The sequence below is a fragment of the Schistocerca americana genome, chromosome 9 (assembly GCF_021461395.2).
Source record: "Schistocerca americana isolate TAMUIC-IGC-003095 chromosome 9, iqSchAmer2.1, whole genome shotgun sequence".
Classification (NCBI taxonomy): Eukaryota; Metazoa; Arthropoda; class Insecta; order Orthoptera; family Acrididae; genus Schistocerca; species Schistocerca americana.
The window spans coordinates 17,336,806-17,358,447 of NC_060127.1; the positions used below are offsets into that span (position 1 = coordinate 17,336,806).

A 21,642-nucleotide genomic window follows, 5' to 3' on the forward strand; every position below is an offset into this window, starting at 1 on the left:
TGGTGTTACTCTTTTCTTGGCTGCTAAAGGACAAACACCAGTAGACATCCATTGGAGAATGTGTTTGGGGAAATTAAGGAGAAACGTTCGGAAAAACTGCGATAAGGCGTTCTGCTGCTTCATGGCAACGCACAAGCCCATGTGGGAGACATTCGAGCACTCGCCCTACGGTTCTGATCTCTCCCCAAAAGATTACGACGCCTTCAGTACCTCAAAAAACTCTTCGAACGGTCGACGACTCCTGCCGGACGAGGAAGTGTAACATGTAGTTAAGGACTTCTTCACGAAGCAGGACACAGTGTTTTACCAAACGGGTAACTCAACCCGCTGAATCTGTATGATTACCCGAGTGTCCATGGCGGTTTTACCTGATTGGTATACCGATTCTGCACTGTCTTGCAGAGTAAATGGTAGCCCTATTTTGGACAATTCCTTCTATATGATACTGCAGTATATCTTCTATTTATTTATTTATTTATTTGTCCATATAAATCTCTTTTTAAGTACATATATTGTACACCGGATATTGGACAGAAAACCTTTTTAGCTATTGGATTTTCAAATGTCAATCATACATTTTATAAATTTTTATGACAAATTGGATCTATACAGTTAATAATTAAAAATTTTTGAAATACTGTATATTTATAACTTATTTCTACAATTAAAGATACAAATTACATTTTTTTCTTGCATAAGATACTGAGAGATTGAATAGTAGCAGTTTTTCAGAAGGTAGGATGTCACAGACTTTTTAAAGCTTTGTAGTTCAGTAAGGGATTTTATATGTCTTGGTAATCTGTTGTAAAGTTTTGTTCCTGCACGATATACACCTTTTTGGCATAATGTGGTGTTACAATGATTAACATGTATGTCACTGTCTGACCTGGTGCTGTAATCATGGACACTTTTGTTTTGAGGAAAGAGGTTTTCTTTCCTCAGCATGCTTTTTTTGACACACGTGACTACTTCCAGTATATAAATGCAGGGAAGGGGTAGGATCTTTAGATCTTTAAAGAAAGGTTTGCATGATTTTCTGCTGCTCACTTGTTTCATTATTCTTATAATTGCCTTTTGTTTCCTGAAAACTGTTATGGCCTGATGTACATTTCCCCAGAAAATGATACTGTACTTCAGTATTGAATGTACACGAGCAAAGTATACGGCCCTAACTGTTTCTGCACTAGTACTGTTGCAGAGAATTCTTACCACATAGCTCATTTTTGCTAGTTTTGAATTTAGGGCTGTGATATGAGTGTTCCATTTAAGATTTTCCTGGATATGAATCCCAAGAAATTTAGTTTCATTGACAGCACTAATGTTTCAGTTATGTATACATATTACAGGTTGTGCCGGATTTTTATTTTGATCAGTGTGGAAATTAATGAGTACCGTTTTTTGGGGATTAACTATTAGCCTGTTTCTGGTAAACCATTCAGACACTCCTTTTGTAATATCTTTTGCAGATGCAGCAAGATTTTCTTCATTATCAGTTGAAACAAAATGGAGATAAAACCTTAATGGAACGTAGACACTACGTAACTAAATAATTATCTTTATGTTACTGATAGAAGAACAACCAGTGTACTTCCTTCATAGGTCCTAGAAGAATTAGTTGTAGTTAAATATATCAAATCACGTAAAAGGCAAAATTCAAATTTACAAGTTTTTTTGTACACGGTCCAGTCACATCAACGTGCAGTAACTGCTCATAGACAACAAGTGGGAGCACTAGCAGTGGAGGGTACATAGAGCATGTCAGGGGACGTGGAAGACAGCGGAGTCTGTGCCGTTATGTGGAAACGGAGAGATTTATCTGACGTCCAAATGGGCACAAACATTAGCTTTCGGGCCAAGGGTGGAAGCATTTCCAAAATGGCTAAATCTGTGAAGTGTTTGCGCACCACCGTGGTTGTAGTGTACCGTGCACAGCAAGATGGTGCTATCCAAAACTGGCGCTGAGGCAACATCGGTGCACCACAGGCTATAAATGACTGAGGTAAAAGCAGGCTTTGGAGATGTGTGCAGAAGAGTGGGTGTGCAACTGTTGAGAAACAGACAGCCCAGATGAATGAAGGGGCTGCCAACGTCTCTCTTCGACGACTGTTCAGTGAACGTTGCTGCATAAGGGCCTCTGCAGCAGGCGCCTAGCTTTTGCATTCTTGCCGACTGCTGTTCATCGGTGACGAAGGCTGGAGCACGTCACTACCACACCTGGACGTCCACTGAGCGGCGACAGGTGGCCTTCTCAGATGCATCACGTTTTATGCCCCGTCGGACGGATGGCCGTTGGCATGTACAGTGTGAAACGTCTGAAAGCGAACACCGTGCCACAATCGCTGGAGATTATATACCGGATGATCAAAAAGTCAGTACAAATTTGAAAACTGAATAAATCACGGAATAATGTAGATAGAGAGGTACAAATTGACACACGTGCTTGGAATGACACGGGGTTTTATTAGAACCAAAAAAATACAAAAGTTCAAAAAATGTCCGACAGATGGCGCTTCATCTGATCAGAATAGCAATAATTAGCATAACAAAGTAAGACAAAGCAAAGATGATGTTCTTTACAGGAAATGCTCAATATCTCCACCATCGTTCCTCAACAATAGCTGTAGTCGAGGAATAATGTTGTGAACAACACTGTAAAGCATGTCCGGTGTTTATGGTGAGGCATTGGCGTCGGATGTTGTTTTTCAGCAGCCCTAGAGATGTTGGTCGATCACGATACACTTGCGACTTCAGGTAACCCCAAAGCCAATAATCGCACGGACTGAGGTCTGGGGACCTGGGAGGCCAAGCGTGACGAAAGTGGCAGTTGAGCACACGATCCTCACCAAACGACGCGCGCAACAGCTCTTTCACGCGTCTAGCAAAATGGGGTGGAGCGCCATCCTCCATAAACATCGTACGTTCCAGCAGGTGTTTATCAGCCAGGGTGGGGATGATGCGATTCTGTAACATATCGGCGTACCTCTCACCCGTCACGGTAGCAGTTACAAAACCAGAATCACGCATTTCCTCGAAGAAAAAAGGCCCGATAACAGTAGATGTGGTAAATCCAGCCCATGCCGTGACCTTCTCGTCGTGCAATGGAATTTCCAAGACAGTTCTAGGATTTTCGGTAGCCCAAATTCTGCAGTTGCGGCCGTTGACAGAAACCTCGGAGCATGAAATGAGCTTCGTCGGTTCGCAACACGTTACTCAACCAATCGTCATCTTCCACCATCTTTTGAAACACCCACACCGCAAATGCCCTCCGCTTCACTAAATCGCCAGGTAACAGTTCATGGTGCCAATGGATTTTATACAGATAGCATTGGAGTGTACGCCTAAGTGCCAATCAAAAAGTTGTGTATAGAATGCCGGTGCGACGTGCGACTGCACGAGCGCTGACTTCCCCGTGCATAGACGAACCTGCTACAGTATCCATTTCTTCCTGAACTGGTAATAAGAAACTTCCTGGCAGATTAACTACCAGTACCTCGTCTCCTACCTTCCAAACTTTACAGAAGTTCTCCTGCACCACCTTGCTGAACTAACACTCCTGAAAGAAAGGATATTGCAGAGAATGGAAACACCCCCAGGCTGTGGCTAAGCCATGTCTCCGCAATATCCTTTCTTTCAGGAGTGCTAGTTCTGCAAGATTCGCAGGAGAGCTTCTGTAAAGTTTGTAAGGTAGGAGACGAGGTACTGGCAGAAGTAAAGCTGTGAGGATGGGTGAGTTGTGCTTGGGTAGCACAGAAGGTAGAGCACTTGCCCGCAAAAGGCAAAGGTCCCGCGTTCGAGTCTCAGTCCGGCACACAGTTTTAATCTACCAGGAAGTTTCATACCAGCGCGCACTCCGCTGCAGAGTGAAAATCTCATTCTGGAGATGGTAATAACTCGGCAAGAAAAGGCATCTTGCATTCTCTGCTTTAACCCCTTCAGCTGTGAATTATATTACTGTTTATAACTGAGACAAAGAAATTACATTTTCCTTATACATCAAGTAAACTGGAACATAACATTTGTTTTCAATTGTATGTATTAGGGCATAAACTGGTGGTTTCAGTGTGAACCTACTGTAGCGATACCAGTAAACCTGTACATAAAAACTGCCATCATTTTATTTTCATAATTATATTAGCAATGTCTTAAACATAAGTATTATTGGAAAATAAACAGAACTGAGGATACAATCACGAAAGCAGAATATATAATACACGCTGGAACACATGTATCCACGTCCAATACGTTAAATTTATTTTGACACGGGCGGACATATGGTCTTACTGCACAGCATGAGACCTTCGTTTTCAACGTATGCAAAAACTTAAGTTATTCACTACGTTTTGGTTCTGTGTTGTAGTATCGGGCAACCCCTCAGATGGAAGACAGTTCCTGTGTCCCTGTATTGTCTAATGAGATACACAGACGTCATTTGTCATTTGCGCACATTCCTTTCGACTGAGCACCTGCAATGCGACGCCCTAATGCATTGCAAGTTGAAACGGAAATCTGTTTGATCCGAAAAGGACGGACTTTCCATCGAGTTGCTGCAGGTGCCAATGTCTCTCCACCTGTCATCTCTAGGTTGTAGTTACGCTACAGGGGACAGGTCAGTACACAAGTCGAGTTGTAGACAGTCGGTTACACATTACCCCATATGGTTACCACCAAAGCACACCAAGACTATCTCAGAATGGCCACTAGAGCCGCTGCATCTGATCAGACTGTAATGAACAGGTTACAAGAAAGGACCTTAGAACCCATACATCCTGTGAAACTATACAGCTTGACACGACATCATCTCACAGCTCACCTTCAGTTCTGCCGTTCCTACGTCAACCGGAAACTTTGTCAATGGCGAAATCCGTTATTCACAGATGAGTCCATATTTGCTTTGACACAAGGTGACGGCAATGTTCACGTATTGAGCTCCTACGGCGAGTGGTACCTACCAAATATTGTTCACGGAACCGACGGATTCGCCTCAGGTACTGTCAGGGTGTGCAGACACATGTGTTGACAGCTGTACGGATCTTGTCGTTATCCTTGGTCACCTTACTGCCAGGCAATACATCAAACATATTCAGCTGTACCATGTGGTGGCTGCTGCCTATGACGGTGGCCCTGAATTCCTTTTCATGCACGATAATGCCACAGCCCGTGTGGCAGGTGTCATCAGAGACACCTTGTCATGCCTGGAAATTGATGCGAGACTCTCTGAGAACTCTCGAGGGCTCTTCTTGAAGAATGGGAATGGATACCACAGAGTGACCTCTACAGACTTATATGGAGCAAGTCACTTAGGTGTCAAGTGGTGATAAACACTTACAGAGGGCATACACATTGTTGATGCACTAAGTACAACAGAAAGCACCCAGGACGATGGGATGATGGTTTCTACTTTGTTTTCAACACCTGTCTAACATTTCAGTTCTTCTTATGTAAATGAATGAGGATGTGAGTATGTTTTGCTGTGTACTTAATTTGAGAAAAATTAAGTTATAATTTGGTAACCTAGCCAGTCTTCAATTACTGGGCAGTGGAATATGGCAGATGTCCAAAAGTCACATTCCCCTAATTCTTTTGAGTGGTGTATAATTTCATGATCATACTTCATCATTTCAAACATATAAAATGTGCTTTCAGTTCTTCACCTTTAGTCCTCACAACTGGAACCACTACTTATGATTCAGCTGAAAGCACACTCTGTCATACATAATCCAAACCAGCACACGGAACACCCCCAGCTTCTCATTTGGGATTTTGCTTGCTGCAGCAATAGACACAGGTATTTTTGCTGCTTTATCAGTACACACTGCTATCGAGACGCAGGGCTTGAAAAGATTTCGTGGACTATATGACTGCCTTCCCCCCAGAGGTGATGAAACGTATGTCCCAATACATCCTGTAGCAGCCTCATACCTGAAATAGTTCAATATCATCTTGCGCAACTTCTTGGAAAGTTTATATAAAATGTAACTCTTCACAATACTGACATCAATTAGTTGCCAAAATATCGACAGTATCCTGTTCCACTACACTCTAAGACCTCTCATTGAAGAATGGGAACGGATATCAGAGAGAGCTATCGTGGTCAGTGGCATATGTTACCTTTTGCGGTCAGTGGCATATGTTGCCTTCAACATGCCTGGTTTGTCAACAAATTCCACATTTTTATATAATCCATAACAATTTTTAGGCAGTCGAGAATAGTTATGTTCCCATCTTTTTCTTCTTTGTTCACAGTGTCTTATTACATGACGTGACTTAATATGTGACGGTAGTTTCATACAATGTTTGTTCTTTCAACTGAGGCATGCAATACCATTATTACTTGCAAATTCTTCACTTTCACCTCTTTAGAGACTCCAGTCTCTTGGTAAAACTGGAAGGTTATGTCTGCTTGCCCTCACAGCACCCCAAGCACATATACCATCTTATTTCAAGTCTGTCATTAGATCAACAGAAGTAAAATAATTGTCATAGTATACTTTGAAGTTCTTTACCACCAGGGTCCTGGATAAGCTCTTAACAACACGCTCGCCTAGATTCTTCTCCCAAGTACTACAAATTTTTCCTGTGTACAACCAAAACCAGGAAACATAACCTGATTAACTAGCTTGCATTCAGGCTGACTCTTTTAGTTGATTTGTCAGGCATGAACTGCTTCGGGAGCGATCTGCTTTTGAATCTGATTGTGCATTTCTAGTTGCTTTGGCATTCTGAGCAATGAAAATGTGTCTCGAAGTTTGTATGCAAAGGTCGAATTTTATACAGTTTATCAGAATACTGATCATTTCTATTGGGCATAAAGCTGTTATCTGACAAGTGAATGTTAGAAAGCTGCCAACCACATCTGTTCAGTGTCAGGACACATGAAATGTAAATGTTACACAATTAAGGGCATGGTAACTGTTTCACCCCCATTAGTACATAAATGGACAAAAAGGTCGTCATTTCATCTGATGTCAGCACACATCCCTGCAACCAATTGCACGAGTTGCATAAAAATTAGTTTGAAATACCAGTGCATCAACCAGATACATTGGGAATGAAAGTAAAAGAAAAACTACAAACGCACGTCTGTATCACATACTATATTTGTTGGGCCTGATGGTTGAGAAAACTGATCGACCAGAGCAGCAACAGCAATGATTGTCCAATTGAAGATTCAGTCAACTTCCTGCTGAGCAGGAGTCACAGAATCTGCAGATTCACAGTAACTGTGAAGTTGCTCTTCTCTCATAGCCTCAAGGGCTGAAACAGTATCTCTATCCGATCTCCATGTCTGGCAGAAAAAGTAGTATCACAGTTATAAGTAGATAGTTTATACTGATCACTGTAGAAAATACAACTAAGAGTATTTCACAATAAGGTCACTGATTTATGAAGTTATTCAGTAATGTGTCCTATTTTCAAAGATTCACACATACATAACCTCAAGATCGAAAATCATTTGCAGCACAGTGCTTTTAATTGATAAACTCTTCCTTACCTTCTATTTGTTCCAAGTTATCCTGCATTTGCCTAGGGTACGTAGTACCTGTTTTGTCACAAGATCGCTGCATATATCAATGATGTCACTGAATATCCAGTGAGAAATTACCTTTTGAGTAGTCACAAAGAGAACATATTATGATGGTTTCTCTAAGAGACCACTTAAACTGAAATGGTTAACAGGTGCTATTCAGTTACCACATGCAGTATGATTTCTCTCAACAGTACACCACTCCACATCTTACAGAGCAAGAGGAGTGGGCATCTTGCACTACACTATTGAAGTCCATGGTCAGTTGGTTTCAAACACTTTTTTTGTTTTCTTCACTTTCTGGCTGGCAACATCAGCAATTAATGCTGACATACTCACATGAGTGTGGAAATAATTTGACTACTGTCTGGATGCTTGCCATGCATTTGGTGGTGGGCACAATGAACATTTGGGAAATGTAAATGACTGTAGAAGACATAGCCTTGTAAAATCTATCAGATGAAACTTTCGGTATCCGCAACACATCTCATACAAACGTCCTTGGTTATGTTCTTAGGAACACGACAAACCAGATAACATGCAGAATAATAATTATTTTGTCAAGACATAAACAATAAATATCATCTTTTATTATACTGATTCATTGGCAATAATATGAAAAATACATATATAGAACAGATTCTTCAATCAAAACACACACACACACACACACACACACACACACACACACACACACACACAGACATTAAACATGTCAGTCTTAATTTACAATGGATGTATTGCAGTATCATTGTAACGCTTGCTCTCAACACACAGAATATTACAAAAAGCAATTACCATTATCTTTATGACAGTATATATGCTTTTTCCCCAGCAAAACATCCCATTTTAAATTTCTGCTTTACAAAAACATTCTGCAGTGTGGACTTAAAGACTATATATTACGATTCCATTAATTGTATTAAATTTGTACATTACTTAACTGCAATGGAATACATGTGAGACTGCTTACAAATGTTGCATTATCATCTTACATATACCTCATAACAAATAATATTTTGTGCTTTTTTTCAACCAGTGAAGTATGCTGATTACCATTTTTTTGGTACAGCACTTGCACTGGTTTTGGACAGCTCTTCATAAGAAGTAGGAACAAAAAGAGAAGGGATACACAGAAACTCCACAAAATGGTAACACATCACTCTAATCAGGAACCAGGCAACACAACACTAAAGAATGCTGGCCTGCCAGTATTCTTGTGTATTGTAACAACAACAACAAAATATACACTCACAATATGTAAGCCAGAACTGAAAATTAACAGTGTATAAGCTAAGAGAATATTCTACTGTTCCATTCACTCCTGTTTCAGCTTTGGAGAAAAAAAAAAGAGCCAGTATCATGCCAGTTTGAAACTACAGTTTTGTCACTGTGATGAAACTACAACAAAAGCACACACGCTCACATATGTCCTTTCTATAATCAAAAAGAAACTTCGTCACTTCTAAGAAATTTGTGTAGGCGCATGCTGACTCAATGAGTGAGTCATCTGTAGAGAATTAGTCAATGAAAATCATTCTTTTAACCTTGCATTAATATGGGGACTTTATCCCCAAAAGTATTATAGTATTCCAATATTTCTGATGATAGCATCAACAAAAAATACACAAACACAACATGTAAATAAAAATTATTAATCTTCAATATATGACTCTGAAGTGAAGTCTAGTATTACTCTCAACACTATATGACTCCATCATGATACAAGGGCATGTTCCAGTTGCCCCTACACTATATACACGTTTTGTGAACTCTTTTCTAGGTTTACTCTTTCAAAAAAATGAGGGAACTGTGAGGTTTTAAACAGTTAGGAGAAAAGGTGTGTACCTAGTGTATGGGCGAATGGAGATTCACTTGGAGCTGCACGGAGGGCACTCCGAGAACAGATGTATCTGCACCAGTCTGTGCTCACTCTGTGGCTCTATTTACAGTTTCCTGTCATTTTTGTGAATATCTTTCAAAGCAGCTTTTGCAGCAGCCGTTTTGGCTGCCTTTTTTGTTGTTCCAAATCCATAGTACACTTTCCTCTCATCTTGTAATATTACTTCGACAGTTACTGCCAAGATATTAGGCTCACTTGTTTTTGTTGCTTCACTGGAAAGGAAAAACAATAAGCAGGTTAAAACTTTAACACATATCAAAACACAGAAGCAGTGGGTTATAAGGAAAGGTTGTCAGAAATTCCTTAATAAGTGAAACCCTAGTTGTACTAGCTGGAGGTATCAAAATATAGCCTGAGGCCAAAAGATTCTGAGAGCTACATATAATAACTAGAAAGTGGCTGGCTGTACCAAGACAATGATCACAAGAAGAAGGCTGCCTTATTGTTTTACATACACTGATGAACCAAAACATTATAACCACTGTCCACCAAGACATTCAATGCCACCTACATGTTACCATGTTGACCCAGTTATGATAGCAATAGGCACAGGACTTTGTGACTGAACCACAGATCAATGGAAAGATGTCACTAGTCAAAAAATTATATTTCTTATTACATCAGGTCAGGTGATTTTGGGAGACACTAGAAAATGCAAAGTCAAAAATACCAAATCACAGATTGGCAGAGAAAAGAAATACAAGGCAATAACAGGAAATTTTCTACACACAAATGCACCAATAAGAATCCAGAAAAGCTCATCAACTTCTGCAGACAATTTGACTTACCGTATTTACTCGAATCTAAGCCGCCCTTTTTTTCCGGTTTTTGTAATCCAAAAACTCGCCTGCAGCTTAGAATCAAGTGCAAAGTAAGTGGAAGTTCTGAAAAATATTGGTAGGTGCCGCCACAACTAACTTCTGCTGTCGTACATTTGTAGCGCTACACAGGCATGCTTTGTGGGCACAAAGAAAAATACTGGTGCCAAAACCTCTGCGTCAGTAAATACGTTAAAAAAAAGGTGGAAGACGAGCTTTTTTTCCCCGCCCCAAGTTTCGACCACTGCATTTTCGTACTTTATCCAACAAAGTAAATACAAATTCCGTATTGTTCATCTTCGAATGTAGCAGCATTTCAATTTACTACGAAAATCCGACTGGCAAGACTGTTTGTGATGTTTGTCAATATGGCCAACTCTACATTCTGAATTTTTTCCTACCTGTGAGAAGAGAGTGTTGCTAATAGGAACTTTTATGAATTGTGAATCACATGCAGTATTCTCTTCACCATAAGAATAATACGAATATAAACATTTTGCCATGTATTGTTTCGTGTTTGCTGCTATCTCATTTAAATCCTGTCTGCCTAATAAACTATGAACCTAGAATGACACAACAGCAAATGCGGAAGAATATACATATCATGTAATGTTTATATTCGTATTATTCTTATGCATAATAGTGATACAGTCGGAAATGAAGCACGGCAATTGAGTAGATTTTAAAGCTAAGATGACTCTAATTTCTGTGCAGAATGTAATGTACTAAAGAGGCGTCTGCAAAGATTTTCAAGCGGAGAAAATTTTTCGCTAAACTCTCATTCAGAACATCTTCTATCATACACAGTCTATTATTTGGTTCTTGTTGATCATTATCATGGAAAGCAGCAATGTTAGTAACAAAAAATAGCAGTCTCTTGCCATTGTTTCGTTTATGAGACAATTGCTCCCTTTTTTTTTTTTTATTGTAAGCCGTGGTATCGCGCACAAAAGCAAGCCATGCCGCGAGCGGCGACAGGTTCGTAAACACTCAGTATCAGAATGTGACAAACAATGCATGACGGTACAATAATGCATTTTCAGCTTAGAGTGACGTAAACATGTATAACAAAGAGAGCCGCACTTATCAGATCAAAGAGAAATAAGCAAACAATTCAAACCAGACGAAGCACGTGAAAAAGGAAGGTTATCCATATAAATATGGATGGAGCGCCTGACGCATAGCAATGGCCGCCTGGTAAAGCTTAACTGCTAAGCTTACGAATCGAACCAAACTACTGTAGCTGTATCGTTATTCATTCGACCTAAGTTGTGTCCCATATTACAATGGACCAACTTTGTTTCGATTTGGGTGGGGCCTAAAACTTTTCTCTCCCTTGAACTTCGCGAGTCTCAAATTTCAGGTGCGGCTGAGATTCAGGAAAATTTTTTTTCCTTGATTTCGAGTATCATTTTGCAGGTGCGGCTTAGATTCGAGTAAATACGGTAAATCTAATATCAATTGTTTCCAGGAAATTACAAAGGACAAAGAAGACCTGGTCTTTTCCTAATACACATTTACGCTCTTATCAACTGGATCATGTGGCAATAACCAAGCAAAACCATTGCCGTTTGTCTCTGGCCTTAAGGGTCCACATTTCTCAACCATAAAAGGGGACAGAAATGCGAGTGTTTTGAGAAGCTGGATCTTTGTGCTGTTCGTTATCATTCTGTTCTGGCAGAGCTTGGTGAGCTTTTTATACTCATTCGCCCTCCTGTGATCTGTCTGCTCATCTTCACAACTCCACAGATTGCAGATGGTTGAGGCAGATGAAAAAATGCACAACTTCCTGTTCCTTTAATCAACCTGTGATTTGGATCTGTGCTCCTTGCTCAATTATCAAGAGTTTTGGACTTGTTGAGATTGATGTCCAATCAATATGATTTACTAATGTCTTTTACTTTTGTCAGCAGCTTAGCAAGTACATCTTTGATGCTGGCTAAAAGCACAGTGTCATCAGCAAATTGGAGGTTGTTAATGGTCCTTCCACACACTGAGATGCTCTTGTCCAACTGTCAACAGCTTTCCTAATGATGTTTGGCACGGATGTTTTACAATTCATGGATAGGATACATTTCTGTCTGACATCTTTTGATACTCTGAGGAATTCACAGCGCTGAAGTAATTATTACATGGAGTTCTGATCAGTGCTAAAATTCTGCAAGCAGCTGTCGTCATACCTTTTGCCCGACAAGTCACATACACAGTCAAAAAAAGTAAAACAGGAACACGGAGCTCTTGTGATTTCTCACTTTTTGTTGTAGGTTGGGGATTTGTTCATGAGTTCTTTTTCATTCAACAAAACCTGCTTCTTTGGTGGGTATGTGAGGCTGAATTAATAAATGGAAATGTCATTTAACAAATACTGAATCATAATTTGTAATAAAAGAACATCATTTCTTAATTACCATTTGCACAAAAATGTAAGTTTGCTACAAATTAAAATTTGGTACAAAAATGTGAAACATAAAATAGCACATAAAATACTTTTTCTGTTTCTACAAACTGAACAGTATTAGTGAAGTATATATTTTTTAATTTAACAAAATAGCATTTCGCATGCCTGTATCAAATTTTAATTTATTTTCATATGGCCAGTAGTAAAAAAATAAGTTATTTTTATGGAAAAAAGTCATTAATTATTTGATAATTAACTAACATTTATATTTGTCAATAAATACGTAATTTAAATAATTGCTATCATAGTTGTGCTTACATCAGAAAGCATTTGCATAATGAAGAAGAGGTGGAGGATATGTTTGTTTGCTTTCTATTAGGGCACAAAAACAGCTAGGCTCATATCTGCCCAAGTAAAAACCATAAACACGAAGACAGAGAGGAGTTAAAAAATGACTACACGTCAATCCCAATCGACATAAGAGAAGACAGCTAAAAACAGGGATGTGGAGAAAGGTCTACAAAGAAGCTGAGGTCCAGAACTAAAATTTAAATGGCCTTTGCCAAAACGCGATCTACAGCCCACGCACCATTAGCTACAACAGCCGATAACTCAAGACAGCAAACCCGAGTGTGAATGTAAACAGTTAACATGACATTCCGTCAGGAAATGGCAGACAGTTAAAATTTGGGTGCAACGTTACAAAGTGGTGGGGGAGCACGACTTAACAAATGACGATGGCGAAAAAGGCAGTGCCCAATATGCAACCCTGTTAAAATTATCTCCTCCCGGTGGGCTGGCCGAGAGGAGATCATCCGAGCCGCTGGGAGAGGCTTAATAACCCGGAGCTTATTCCCGTGAAGGGAGGAGTCGTGGCGATGCCAAAGTGACACCACCTCCTGACCGACAGCAACACAGAGATCGTCACAGAGGGAATATAAGAATTAGTGGGCTGAGGTAAGAGGGTTGCAACCTTGGCAGCAGTGTCAGCAGCCTCATTTCTTGTCAGGAACCCCCATAAACAGCACAGTGGCTCCATCAAGAGTGAGCAAGTGACAGCTTTCTTGGACCCGCCGCAGTAAGGGGCGGATGGCGTACGAGGTGGAGGACACTTTGCAGCACCTCCAGTGTGCTCTCTGTCTGTCTAAGTACCCTCATCATAACTAAACCACCACGAAAACCAGTAGTAAATATTCTACGAGCATCCTGAAGGCAGAAGTGACAGAAAGACACTATTAGCTGGAGAATCACACAGTACACTGCCCCTTGCCAATGTGCATCACATCACCACCCATCTTCTTATGTGCGCACCACTATACTGAGATTCCAGTCAATGATTTTACAATTATAAAACTATTATGCTTCGTATGATTTTTAAGGCATAGCCTCGCCATTAAGATCAGTTCTGTCTGCCCTGCACTTAGAAACCTCTTGACCTCCAGACAGATCTGACTGCATGTTCTCACTCAATACTGTTCTACAACATAAATGTTCTCGGGCAACACATCTAAGATCAAAATAGAATTTTTTTTGTAGACGTGTGCAGTAAACAGCGAGCATTGTTTTTTTAGGAGAAAGAAACGAAAGTTACTAGGTCTGTTTCTTTCAACTTTTTGAGCGTCTTGTGACACTGTGAGATGGTTTGTTTTCTTCATTATTGTCCAACAGTGACTGCCACAGTTCCCTATATAATAGATCTCACCAACTAAAACATTATTTACTTTAAACTAAGTATTGTTCTTCAAATAAACTGGAGGATGAGATGAAACTAACATGCAAGTTTCAAGTACACATACCTGAATTCTGGGCGTACTTTACATTTTTCGTACAGTTGACGAACGGCTGATTTTGGAATGGTTTCTGCAAAAATTTCTGTAAAAAAAGTTATGGCAACAGTGATGAGTTATCAAACAGATTAAACAAATACCAATAACTAAATAATCATATTATTTATTCTTTGTTTTCTCTATCTTTCAGTTACCATTTAACAATTTTTATTACAATGAATAATTCAATGAATGCTTCCATCCAAAAGTAGCATAGAATGGCACATTTAATCAAAAACTTCTTAAATTCTTGTGTCATTTCTACTTAATTATATCAAGTAAGTAACACATAAGTGGAGCAGTCATTATTGTGCATTCAAATTACATTCTATTACGTCACAATTGTACACGATTCTACTGAGACTCAGGGTGGACACCTGTGTCTTACTAATGGAGCATACACACCAAAAGCAATGAGCAGTTTTTTCGACATTTGGAACTTTTCTCTTTTCAACAGAAAATGCCAGATGGCCTTGCGATCTAAAAGCTGCCGTAGCATTTGCATCATTTTTCCTTGCGTTATTAGCACAGTCAAAAAATGGACAAATCACATACAAACTATACAATCTCAAATAAGGGCGTTTCAATAGTTTTGAAAGACACTGTGCTTTGTTTTCTCAGACTCTTCCCACTAATATGAACACTACCCCCGCACCTCCACCCTCTTTCTCAAGTCCACCAGGCACCAGGTCAGATCCTTGCTACACTCTGTTTTACTATCTAGCTAGTGTTATATAAAGTTCTTGCATCAAATTCATAAATTTAAAAAAAAAAAATACAAACATCAAAGACATTCCTCTGAAGTGTACTTACTTATTTCATTCTCCATGAGCTTGTAATAAACATTCCACACTGTCTTCAGACATTTGCCACTGTCCAGAAATATTGCACCAGCCACAGATTCAAACAGGTCACCGAGTACTTTAGGGACATCGACAGCTTCTGCCAGAGTGTCATCCTCCTCCAAGAGCAGGAGAACCTGCAACACGCATTGGCAAAAGTTACTGCAGAGACTGCTGGTTGCAAAACGCCATCTGTGTCAGTAATCAATCACGGGAGCAAACTTTATTAGAGTCACAAACATTGCCAATTAAAATTACCACAATTGCCTGTCAGTAGCAGTCATTTGTGGTACACACTCCACCTACATTAACTTAAAGTAGTTGTAGACTAGAATGTAACTGATATGTTAATGATTAATGAAGCATTCAATACCAGTCTACTACTAAACTATGTGAAGCAATATTTTACCTATTTATTATTTTAATCTTGGAGTTGAGAATGAGTTTTAGTAAACCAAAGCCATTACTTGTCATTTTAGAGGTGTCCCCTAACTGAAATTTTATGGCTATTATAGAAAATTTTCCATAATGTGCCTCAATATGAGACAAGTCACGCAGGCTGGAACTACTTATGATACCGTATCCATGTTACCAACAATTTGTAGTACACCAAGGGGCAAGTATTTTGCTATATGATAAAGGGCTATATCCTTTTTATCTCCAGGGACTGTAGTGTTACAATCGCTGACAGTAACACTCTCGTGTTTCCCACCTGAGCAACACAACATGAGCATTTATTAATTTATATTTCACTGAATTTACATGCATTTTACTTCAATATAAACACATAATTTTGTTTCCTTTCTGTTTCAAATGGAGTCTACAATAAAGTGACAACGTGACACAGAGAACCTCTGTACCAACACATGGTTTTTTGCACTCAGGGTCACCATGATGCTTTGGGTGATAGGCGATGACAGCAAGAAGATGGGACCTGTACTGTCAAGATTGTGACAAACATAGTTTGTTTACATTGTTTAAAAAAAATCTTGTATGTATTGTACGTAGAATAGTCAAGAGATGTATCATGTATTCAATAAACTATGATACAAGGAGATTTATTGAAAAGCTAATATAGAATTCAGCGGTTTTTTTATTACACTTAAAATGAAATAATTATTAAGTTGCTTCTCGGGCATGAAATTATTCAAAAAATCAAAGTAAAAGAAGTTCTAACTGATAATCACTGAATGACAGTTATCTGTGACTTATTAATTAAAAATGTTTTCATAAAGAGAATAAATAAATATTGAAGCAGTAGGATGTTTCTTTCCTTGAATTGTTGAAAAAACCTACTATTAATGACAAAAAAAGTTCAAAAATGAGAAGAAGAGCAATACAACAAATTTTTTTACATCCCTACTACAAAAAAGAAATATATTCTAATTTGTGGAATTTTCTCGAACTCTTACGATGTTTGATGCAGTTAATAAAATACAATCTGAATTAATTAGCCTAAGCATACACTATATGGAACACCACTAGGCACAAACGTAAGTTGGAGAATGTTTTTAGCCTACTACCTAATTTGGATGACGTGAACCCTCACCCTTCCTGCCCCACACATTGTTTGCATTCATTCACTGATTAGTGAAGATGACTTTTACTATGTAACTTTTGGCCAGAAATGTTTTGCTTGTTCACTAGCAAACTATCATCTCTTACAACAATAGTTACTTTATGATAACAATCTCACAAGACAAAAATTAATTAGACTTGATTCTTGATAATATAAAGCTGATAAGGACCTCAGAAAAAATTTGAGGGAGAGTTTGATTTAATGAAAGTCTGACTGATCATAGTGAAATAAGAAATTATTGACATACGGGTGTGCCCTAAAGAAACAAAGTTAAAAAATATAACTGCAGTTGCAATATTATTTGTATTGCTTTATAAAGGGAAGCAGAAAGTAGCTATCAGAAATTAATTTTTAAGGATTTAATTTAATTCATTATTATGGAAACTTCAATTTCATGTTGTAAAGAAATCCATGACCTTTTCCTGCTCACTGACCTTCTGAGTGCTTGGTGAAGTGTGTTTTCTATTTCTGTTGTGACCAAAGCAGAAAGTACATTACTATCTACTTCCATTATAACAATGTTCACTTGTAGCACTTCCACTGACAAGTTTGCCTCTTTTGGAGTCACAGATGGAATCAACTGTTACTTCTCCTTTTATGTCGGACATGGATCATAAACTGCCAGTGGGCTTCCTAGGTAATTTATCCGTAACAAACAAGCTGTGTGACAAACATTCACACTTTGTCCACATTCCTTCTTACAAATGATGTCAGAGGCGAAATCCTTAATCCGGAGACTAACAGCGAATGACTCAATATTCATTCTTTGAGACGCGGAACTCATTTTACTGGATTCACTTCCGCCCTCTGTACAATAACTTCCAGCAATTTAATTTTTCTGTTGCAGGATTGTTGGCAGCATGGATGGCGGAATCTTGAAGTTTTTGCTGCATCCTATGTTTTTCTTTTTTCTACTCCACATTCCACACTTTGAATAGCCTGCTTCTTTTCTGCACAAGTCAAACACACGTACTTCATTTTTACAATGTTTTTTGGCGCTGTAGTATGTTACGCATTTTTCAATAAACAAATGGGGATAAGGAAGAGCTGAATGACAAAAAATCATTAATCGACCATTTGACAAAAAAATTCAGAATACCAAATGCAGAGCTGTCACGGGCTGTCTGTCATTACAATCACTACAACTGACCGAGTGTACCGAAGCACGCAAGGTTTCTACAATTTATTGGACTTTTTTTCCTAGGGACAAGACAGAGATCAATAAAAGTGTAAATAAGTACTTGAGAATATTTACAGCTAATGTTGTTCTGTAATTTTTGAATAAGGTGAATAAAATTAACTGTACCTCATCAGTGACTTTATGGTCGTGTGCCTCCTGGTACCTTACAAAGGCGTCCACTTTATGGAACAGCTCCAGAGATGAATACCTGCAATACTTGTGAATGCTGTACTTCACAGTGTAGGCTGCAAACGTATTGTTGTTAACAAGGGCCGATCGCAGGTCAGTGAGCTGCCCAGGTGTCAAATCACTGTACGTTTCAAACAAATAGCTTGTTATCAGGAAATCTGAAATCAGAGCATCAAGAATATGTTAAAGGTTATACTGCAATTCAAAAAACTTTTGTACATCTACATTTATACTCTGCAAACCACTGTGAAATGCATGGCAGAGGGTACGTCCCATTGTACCAGTGACTAGGGTTTCTTCCAGTTCCCTTCACATATGGAGCATTGGAAGAATGACTGTCTGAATGCCTCTGTGTAAGCTGTAATTATTCTGACCTTATCCTGACGATCCCCTTGTGAGCAATACATAGGGGATGGTAGTATATTCCTGGAGTTATCATTTAAAACTGGTTCTCAAAATTTCGTTAATACATTTTCTACGGGTAGTTTGTATCATCTTCAAGAGCCTTCCTGTTCGGTTCCTTCGGTATCTCTGTGACACTCTCCCACAGATCAAACAAATCAGTGATCATTCTTGCTGCTTTTCTCTGTATATCTTTAATATCCCCTGTTAGTCCTACTTGGTATGGGTTCCACACACTTGGAGAAATATTCTAGAGCTAGTTGCACACGTGATTTGCACTTGCGCAGTGGTCTACCAATAAACTGAAGTCTACTATTTTAACGCACAATTTTACATTGCTGAACATTTAAAGCAGTTGCCACTCTTTGCAGCACTTTGAAATGTTATCAAGATCTGACTGAATATTTTGCAGCTTCTTTCATATATTACTCCAGTATAGATAGTTGCATCATCTGCATAAAGTCTCAGGTTCCTACTAATATTATCTGCAAGATCATTAATATACAACATGAGGAACAAGGGTCCCAACACTCTTCCCTGGGACACAACTGAGTTACTTCTACATCTGACAATGACTCTCCATCCAAAATAACATGCTGTGTCCTCCCTACCAAAAAGTCCTCAAGCCTGTCACGAATTTCACTTGATACCCTATTTGATCATACTTTTGACAATAAGTATAGGTGTGGTACTGAACAAAATGCTTTTCGGAAATCGAGGAATATAGCATCTACCTGACTGCCTTGATCCAAAGCTTTCTGTATGCCAAACGAGAAAAGTGTGAGTTTGGTTTTTGTTTTCGGTATCCATGCTGGTTGGCACTGAGGAGCTCATTCTGCTTCAAGATACCTCATTATGTTTGAGTTCAGAATGCGTAATAATATTCTACAACAAATCAGTGTCAAGGATATTGGATGGTAGTTTTACGGATCACCTCTGCTACGCTTCTTGTAGACTAGCATGTCCTGTGCTTTTTTCCAAAACAGGCTGCGGTTTTTTGTTTGAGGGATCTACGATAGATTGTAGTTAGAAGAGGGTTCACTCAGCTACAAATTCAGTGTATAATCTGACAGGGATTCCACCAGGACTGAAGGTTTGTTCAATTTTAACTATTTCAGATGTTTCTCAACTCCAGTGACACTAATACTTACTTCATTGATCTTTTAAGTGGCATGATGATTAAATTGGGCAATTCTCCTGACCAGGCGCGGCTCGTGGTTTCTATACTGGGGAAGGCAGCAGTATTTATCGATCGGAGCCAACATAGACCTCGGGTGACGCTACAGATTTCTGACAAACAACTAAGAATTCATGGGGAGGGGGGTGGGCAGATCACTCTCTACCCATAATTTTATGTACTGCATCTTCTATAATCAGGTATTAAATGTCATTAGAAGGTAACTTTGAGTTAAAATCTGTGGTTAGTGTTTTTATATGTCATCATCACATTTTCTGACACTCTGCAGCAAATCATATGAAAAGACGCGTTTCGGAGAGATCTTTAATGCGATGAATGTTAACTTCGCAGCTGCTTAATATTTTTGGTGTTTTCAGTTCTAAACTTAAGACATTTATTGTGGTTTACCTCCAAAGCTCGAAGTTTACGAGTTCGCATGACGATACTGTGATGTTTTGGTGACGTCACAGCTCTTGTGCAAGTAAAACTCACTAAAATCTTGAAAAATACACTCCGAAAAAGAAACTTGCTAATGTCACACGTTATCAACAAAAGCAGTCAACATCAGCAAGCAAGGAAAGTAAAGTAATGGGACAAATTCCATGCGCTTTGTCCTCTAATCACTTATGAAACTCTCGCTAGATGGTAGTACTGTCATGTTACTGTAGTCTAGTGCACTCTGGCGGGATATTTGCAAACTTATTCTAAATGTGGATGAAATAGCCAATGGCAGAAACAAAACAACTATGTAAAACATTATCAAAACAATAATACTAAACGTCGATTATTGACGCATCGAAGTGTAGTAGAGATGTGCACAGATAGAGATTGGATAGTGAAGTTTCGGCCACTCTACATTCCTTTATTACATAGATAACGGAATGTGAAAAATGTGTGGTGGTTGGTATGACACCCTTAGGCTGCAAGCTCTGAGCCTTCGGGTCGCCCATAAAGAGCAGTACTATGTAGAAGCCACGCCCCCAAACCGCTACTACATGCAGCTTACGGACGTTCCAAGGCGCAGCCTAAACACTACTAACCGTACGGAAAACATCTATCGATACAAAGAGTTCCAAAAACGTTGACCGTCGTTATTTTAATCGGAATGGGAAATTTGTCCTGATAATTTAAATTATGTAATACGTTGTTGCGAAATTTTCTTTAACATATATTTTGGGGCGGCTCCGCCTCAGAGCCTTTAATTACGAGCTGCGCCTGCTCCTGAATTTTCCTTTTTAAAGGAACATTTGAAAATGGAGTTAAACATTTCAGCTCTTGCTTTGCTACCCTCAGTTTCAGTTCCTGTCTCATTCGCTAGGGACTGGACACCAACTTTGATGCCACTAACAGCCTTTACATATGACCAGAGTTTCTGCATGTTCTATGAAATTTCATTTGACAGTATTCTGCTATAGTAGTCATTGGAGGCATGACATATTTCTGTCTACACAGACAAACACATTTCATTCAGCAGCTCTCTACATGTAGCCCTACGTTTTATTTTACACCTATTACACAGTAATCTCTTTTTCTTCAGAAGTTTCTTTACACTGACTGTATACCACGGAGGTTCGAACTGTTCTACTGGATATATACCTACTCAGTACATGGTCCACTATTCTTTTAAACTTGAACCATATTTCCACTACGTGCTCCTGCCCTGTGCTGAAAGTTTGAAGTTCCTCATTGAGACACAACACTACTGGCTTTTGCCTAGTTTACTGAACATATATTCTACTTGGTTTAGTTGTCCTTTGTACTCTGGTAATCACTGTTGCCACAACCGTGTTTTGGTCACTAATA

General features: G+C 39.0%; 1 protein-coding gene across 2 annotated transcripts in view; it reads right to left on the reverse strand.

Moving 5' to 3' along the window:
• Positions 1–8,093: 8,093 nt before the first annotated feature.
• Positions 8,094–21,642, reverse strand: part of LOC124550987 (endoribonuclease Dicer-like) — a 315,900-nt gene continuing 302,351 nt past the window's right edge. For both annotated transcript variants that reach the window (XM_047125814.1, XM_047125813.1), the window contains 4 exons: positions 18,198–18,418; positions 15,284–15,449; positions 14,441–14,516; positions 8,094–9,640 (listed from right to left, as the gene is read on the reverse strand). In XM_047125814.1, coding sequence (XP_046981770.1) covers positions 9,472–9,640; positions 14,441–14,516; positions 15,284–15,449; positions 18,198–18,418 — 632 coding nt within the window. In that variant the 3' untranslated portion in view covers positions 8,094–9,471. The remainder of the gene's footprint in view (positions 9,641–14,440; positions 14,517–15,283; positions 15,450–18,197; positions 18,419–21,642) is intronic.